Source organism: Pan troglodytes, chromosome 1 (genome assembly GCF_028858775.2).
Source record: "Pan troglodytes isolate AG18354 chromosome 1, NHGRI_mPanTro3-v2.0_pri, whole genome shotgun sequence".
NCBI classification, from domain to species: domain Eukaryota; kingdom Metazoa; phylum Chordata; class Mammalia; order Primates; family Hominidae; genus Pan; species Pan troglodytes.
In genome coordinates, this window is record NC_072398.2 from 68,828,535 (window position 1) to 68,835,825 (window position 7,291).

A 7,291-nucleotide genomic window follows, 5' to 3' on the forward strand; every position below is an offset into this window, starting at 1 on the left:
GCTTTAAAGGAAATTAAATACTATTATTAGAAAAGAAGAAAGATTTCATATCAGTGATCCAAGCTTCTACCTCAAAAAAAGAAGGGCAAATTAAGCCCAAAGTAAGTGTGAAACGATAAAGATCAGAGCAGAAATCATTGAAATAGAAAATCAGAAAACAGAAAATCAGTGAAATCAAAAACTGGTTGTTTGTAAAGATCAATAAAACATAGTCCTCTAGCCAGACCAAGGAAGAAAAAAAAGAGAAGAAACAGGCTGGGTGCTGCGGCTCACACCTGTAATCCCAGCACTTTGGGAGACCAGTGCAGAAGGATCACTTGAGAGTAAGAGTTCGAGACCCAGCCTGGGCAACATAGCAAGACCCCATCTCTACAACAAATGTTTTAAAACATGCCAGGCATAGTTGTTTGAGCCTGTAAGTCCCAGCTACTCAGGAGGCTGAGGCAGGAGGATCACTCATGCCGAGGAGTTCCAGGATGCAGTGAGTTATGATTGTGCCACCGCACTCCAGCCTGAGTAACAAAGTGAGATGTGACACCAAAAAAAAACAGAAGGCAAATTACCAATTTCAGGAATGAAAGGATATCAGTACATATCCTAAAGATATTATAAAGCAAATAAGGAAACATTATACACAATTTTATACCAATGAAATAGATAACTTAGATGAAATGGACAAATTATTATTATTATTATTATTATTATTATATATTTTTTAAGTCAGGGTCTCACTCAGTCACCCAGGCTGGAGTGCAGTGGTGCAATCTCAGCCTGCTCACACTTCAGGCTCCACCTCCCAGGTTCAAGCGATTCTCCTGCCTTAGCCTCCCGAGTAGCTGGGATTACAGGAATGCGCCACCATGCCCGGCTAATTTTTGTATGTTTAGTACAGACAGGGTTTCACCATGTTGCCCAGGCTGGTCTCAAACTCCTGACCTCAGGCAATCTGCCTGCCTTGGCCTCCCAAAATGCTACTGCTAGGATTACAGGCATGAGCCACCGCACCTGGCCAGGACAAATTTTTTTAAAGACACAAACTACCAAAGTTTTCTGAAAAAGAAATAGAAAGCCAGGTGTGGTGGCTCACACTTGTGATCCCAGCACTTTGGGAGGCTGGGGCGGGCGGATCACCTGAGGTCAGGAGTTCGAGATCAGCCTGGCCAACATGGTGAAACCCTGTCTCTACTACATACACAAAAATTAGCCAGATGTGGTGGTGCGCACCTGTAATCCCAGCTGCTCGGGAGCCTGAAGCAGGAGAATCACTTGAACCCAGGAGGTGGAGATTTCACTGAGCCAAGATCGTGCCACTGCACTCCAGCCTGGGCAACAGAGCCAGACTTCATCTCAAAAAAAAAAAGGAAATAGAAGTGCATGCCTTTAGTCCCAGCTGGGAGGCTTGGGGAAGAGGATCACTTGGAGCCAGGAGTTCAACACTGCACTGCACTATGATCATGCTTGTGAATAGCCACTACATCTAGCTAGGGCAACATAGCCTGACTCCATCTTAAAAAAAAATAAAAATAAAAAATAGAAAATCTGGATAGCTCTATATTTATGAAAGAGATTGAATTTGTAGCTAGAAACTTTCCCACAACAAGATTTCCAGGCCTTGATTACTTCACTGGTGAATTCTACTGAGTATTTAAGGATGAAATTGGCCAGGCACAGTGGCTCATGCCTATAATCCTAGCACTTTGAGAGGTGAGGCAGGCGGATCACCTGAGGTCAGGAGTTTGAGACTAGCCTGGCCAACGTGGCAAAACCCCGTCTCTACTAAAAATACAAAAATTAGCTGGGTGTGGTGGTGGGCACCTGTAATCTCAGCTACTCGGGAGGCTGAGGCAGGAGAATTGCTTGAACCCAGGAGGTAGAGGTTGCAGTGAGCCAAGATCATGCCATTTGCACCATTGCACTCCAGCCTGGGCAACAGAGTGAGACTTTGTCTCAAAAAAAAAAAAAAAAAAAATCTACACACAAACGCTTCCAGAAAATAGAAAGGGAGGGAGCACTGCCCAGCTCATTCTGTGAAGCCAGAATTACCCTGATAACCAAATCCAGACAAAGACCTTAGAGGAAAAGAAAACAACAGGGCAGTATTCCTTATGAACATAGATGCAAAAATGTTTAATAAGATGTTAGCAAATTGAACCTAGTAAATACAAAAAGGTTAATAAATTTTGTGCAAGTGTGTTTATCCTAGGAATGCAAGGTTTGTTTGGCAATTGAGAACCATAGTATTTCACCATATGAACAGATCAAAAAAACAAAATGTGATTTTATCAATTTATGTAGAAAAGGCTGACAAAATTCAACTTCCCTTCATGATTAAAACAACAACAACAAAAACTCACAACAAAATAGAAATAGGAAATAGTAGGGAATTTCTTTAGCCTGAGAAAATCGACAGTTAATATCGTCCTTGATGATGAAAGGCTGAATGCTTTCCCTCTAAGACTGTGGACAAAGATATCCACTCTCCACTTTGATCCAACATTGTATTAAAAGTTCTAGCCAATGCATTAAGGCAAGAAAAAGAAATGAAAGCCACGTAGATTTAAAAAGAAGAAATAAAACTTCCTTTTCTCGTAGGTGATGTGTCCATCTATGTATAAGACCCCAAGAATCTATTAAAAAAAAAAAAAACCTAGAATAAGTGAGTTCACCAAGTTCACAGGATGTAAAATCAATATACAAAAATGAAAAGTATTCCTATATACTAGTAATGAACAATTGAAAATTAAAATTCAAAAACACCAGGGATAGTATACAAATCTTAATTGTTTTTCTTTATGCTTACAGTAAATTGAATTTTTAAAAGATATTATTTGCAGTAGCCTGAAAAACATGAAATTCTTAGGGATACATCAAACAAAATAAGTGTAAGATTTGTATGCCTATAATTCCTAAATATTATCGAAATTAAGGAAAATTTAAATGGAAAGAGATACCATTGTTCGTGGATCAAAAGACTCAGTATTGTTCAGCTGTCCATTCTTTCCAAATTGATTCATAGATTCAGCAGGGTCCCAATCAGAATCCCAGCAGGATCTTTGTAAAAACTTATAAGTTGATTCTAAAATTTATATGGAAAAGCAAAGGACCTAGAATAATCAAAACAACTTTGAAAAAGAATAAAGTTGGAGGCCCCACACTGGTTTCAGGACTTACTATAAAGTACAGAAATCAAGGCAATGTTGTATTGGTATAAGAATAGGTATATAGATCAAAGGAACATGATAGATAACCTAGAAATAGATCCAATCACAAATGGTCAGCTGATTTTTGACAAAAATGCCAACATAAAATTCAGTGGAGGGAAGAATAGCCTTTTCAACGTATAGAGCTGTAACAATTGGACATCAAAATGCAAAACAAAACAAAAAGGTGAGCCTGAAGCCTACTCAAAAATTAACTGGGAAGGTAAGATCTTAGATGTATATGTAAGAGGCATAATGATAAAGAACTAGAAGAATATCTTTGTGATCTTGGTGTAGGCAAAATTTTTTTTAGATGGAACACAAGCGCAAACTATAAAAGAAAAAATAAATTGCACTTTATCAAAATTAAAAACTTCCACTCTTCAAGATACTCTTAAGAAAAATGAGAAGTCACATACTGGGAGAAAATATTTATAAAACATATATTTGGAAAAAAAAATTTTGTATCCACAACATATAAAGACCTCTTATAAGAAAATGACAACCTTATTAACAAATGAACAAAAGATTTGAACAGATAAATCACCAAAGATAGATAGTTGGCAAATAAGCACATGAGAAATGTTCATTGTTAGACATTAGGGAAGTACAGATTAGAAATCACAATGAAAAGCCACCATAGACCTAACTAGAATGGCTAAAAAATATTTTTAATAATAGTAAAGTGCTGGTAAGGGTGCAAAGGAACTGGAATTTATACTTATTGGTGTGAGTGAAAACTTTAGAAAAGTTTGGTAGTTTCCTGGAAAGTTAAACATTCACTTGCCATATGACTCAGCAATTCTACTTCTAGATATTTACCCACAAGCTGTGAAAACATAAAACAGGACAACACAAAGACCTTTACCCAACTGTTCGTAAGATCCCTGTTCATAATGCCAAAAATTGGAAGCAGCCCAGATGACTGCATACATCCATACAGTAGAATACTACTCAGCAATCAAAAGGAAAGAACTGATACTTGAAGCAATGTGGATGGATCACAAAAGCAACATGCTAAGTGAAAGAGACCAGATACAAAAGACTATGCTATATGATTTCTATTTCTGGAAAAAGACAAAACTATAGGGACAGAAATCAGATCGGTGCTTGCCAAATTATGCCACTCCACTCCTCATAAATGCCTGTGGATCACTTGACAAAACTCAGACTTCTTAGTGTGACCGATTCAAGGCCCTACATAACTTGACTTCAATCCAACCTCTGTACTTTCAACTCTTTGTACTGCTTCCCTGAGCCAGCAGAGACAGTTCTCCAGCATTCCTTGTCATGCCTCTGCTAGTGGTATTTTCACATTCTGCAATGCCTTTCCTTCTCAGAAATTTTGCTCGATCCTTCAAAGCTCATCTTACATCTTACTACCAATTTGTAGTGTTTCCTGATCCCTCAGTCTCCTCCTTCCTCCCTGCCTTTGCAGTGTATGTATTTCTGCCACATTTCTTATTCATTCTTTTGTGTTAGAATTGGTTGTTTACATATTTACAATCCATTCCGAATAGCAGGAATCTTACCTGTATTCCTGACGGGACTGGTACAGTATGTGCTCAATAAAATGGCTATAGGGCTGGGTGCAGTGGTGTATGCCTGTAATCCCAGCACTTTGGGAGGCCAAGGCGGGAGGATTGCCTGAGCCTAGTAGTTTGAGACCAGCCTGGGCAACAAAGTGAGACTCCCAAAGTGAGAGCCAAGCATGGTAGCACACACCTATAGTTATAACTACTCAGGAAGCTGAGGTGGGAGGATTTGCTTGAGCCCAGAAGGTCAAGGCTGCAGTGAGCCATGATCTCGCCACTGCACTCCAGGTTGGGAGACAGAGCCAGACCCTGTCTCAAAAAGTCCGTGAAATTCAGCTCCATACCCTTTCTTTCTCTTAAAACAAACGAGCAACAACAACAACAAAAACCCACACACTGTGTTGTGTGATACTCATGCTGCAAAAGAGTATATAAAATGTATATGAAGAATTTAAACAAAGCTTTTAAAAATTTACCCACTACTTAGCTTAAGAAATAGAACATCACCAATATCTTTGAGCCTCCTGTGCATGCCTCTCAAATCATATGGCCTTCCCTAGTGGTAATCTTTGAGAGATTACCACTATCCCAAATTTTATATTAATTAATTAATACATTAATTAATTCCTTTGTAGTTTCAGTACATATTTGTATGTCTGAATCATATTCTTTAGTTTTACCGGTTTGCAAAATTTTGTTTAAATGAAATCATATCATATGTATTCTTCTCACTTGTTTTTTTCCCTTCAACATTATGTTTTGGAGATAAACCTATGTTGTGTGAAGCTATAGTTCATTAGTTTCCAGTGTTCTACAGGATTTCATTGTACAAGTGATCAATACTTTATTTATATGTTACCATTAATGAGCGTTTGGGCTGTTTACATTTGGGGTCTGCTGTGTACATGCTTGCAAATATCTCCTGGAGAACATATGCAAAAGTATATAACTAGAAGTAGAATTGCTAGGTTGGAGGGTATATGTGTGTTTAGGTTTAACCTGTAATGCTCTAGTATTGTCTAAAATAGCAACACCAGTGTACACTCTGACATCTAAAGGGGTTTCTCTGCTCCAGTCCTTATCAGTGCTTGGCATTGTCAAAGTTAATTTTCACCAATCTAGTGGGTATGAAATGGTATCTCCTGGTTTTAATTTTCATTTCCCTGATAATGTGGAATGCTCATCTTTTTATATGTTTATTGCCATTTATGTTTCATCTGGTGCCTCTTTTTGCCTTTAGTGAGTCCAGTTGTCTCTACACCATCTAATCATTGGGTCTTTATTTCCCCACTGATCTGCCAGCTTTGTCATGAATTAAGTTTTCATATGTGTGCAGAAGAATAGATCACCCTCTGTTCTAAGCTTCTGGTCTGTTTTTCCATTTTGGGGCAATACCATACCATATTTATAAGTCTTGATATCTCTACGCCCTTTTTTCCCCTTCCTATACCTTGAACTTATCAGTTACACCCATTGGTGCCCTTTTTTTTTTTTTTTTTTTTTTTTTAGTTCCTGTAGAAGAATGGTCTGATTACTGGGCCAGCTTTTTTTTTTTTTTAATTTACAAATTGTAAAGTTCAGTTAGTTACCCATTTATCCCCTCTTCAAAAACAAAACAAAACCTTTTATTTGACATTTACAGTATTTTTAGCCTTTTGACATATCCTGCACATGTATCATTATTCTGAAATAAAGATCAAAGTAAAATAGATACTTAAATACTATTTTTTATTCCTTTCCTTAATCCCATTCTTAAAGACTACAGCCCAAAAGCCTCACAATTTAGAATATATATTTGTTTGTGTGTGTGTTCCTAGACAACCAAAAAGGTAAATTTGATTTTCCTAAGGCTTGAAAATCTAGCATAATACCACAGTTCTCATTACCAGGCCTGATCATCCTTCAGCCACTGTAACATTGCTCATTGTTCAGTATTCCTTATTGCTCAGCACTTTCCTTTCCTGCTGAAGTAGAGGAGTTTCTCTGTCTTGTGGTAAACTTGTTTTCATATTTGTCAATTTTCCTTTCAGCCTCTGCCTGTGAGTTTCTGGATATTGTAGAGCTGCTGCTCCAGTCTGGTGCTGACCCCACTCTCCGAGACCAGGATGGCTGCCTGCCAGAGGAGGTGACAGGCTGCAAAACAGTTTCTTTGGTGCTGCAGCGGCACACAACTGGCAAGGCTTAATCAAAAGACTGGAAAACTGCAGTCTGTAATAGCATAAGGCTTCCATTATGAAAGAAAACTACAAAAATAATACTTCTTTTCCGCCCGTCTTTGGTATGTATTGGCTAATAAAATCAGTTCTGTGGAACTGGGATTTTGAAGTCTCAGCAATTCATTCTTCTTGCATACATTCTAGGCAGTACAGTTTTGGTGATGAACATGTGTACTGTGCATAATATAATCCAATTCTGCTGAGCATGCTCTGAAATTTATCACTGCTTTAGAGGGTGGGCAGAAGAGGAGACAGATCATATTTCACAATATTAAACGTGGCTGCTTTTTTTAAAAACATACAGAAGCAAATGTAACCATTAGGGAAAGTTTCATGCGAT

At 38.0% G+C, this 7,291-nt stretch overlaps 1 protein-coding gene across 1 annotated transcript in view; it reads left to right on the top strand.

Moving 5' to 3' along the window:
- ACBD6 (acyl-CoA binding domain containing 6) overlaps positions 1-7,053 on the top strand; it is a 214,518-nt gene extending 207,465 nt beyond the window's left edge. Inside the window, exon 8 of the mRNA XM_524985.8 lies at positions 6,766-7,053. Coding sequence (XP_524985.1) covers positions 6,766-6,920 — 155 coding nt within the window. The 3' untranslated portion in view covers positions 6,921-7,053. The remainder of the gene's footprint in view (positions 1-6,765) is intronic.
- Positions 7,054-7,291: the final 238 nt, after the last annotated feature.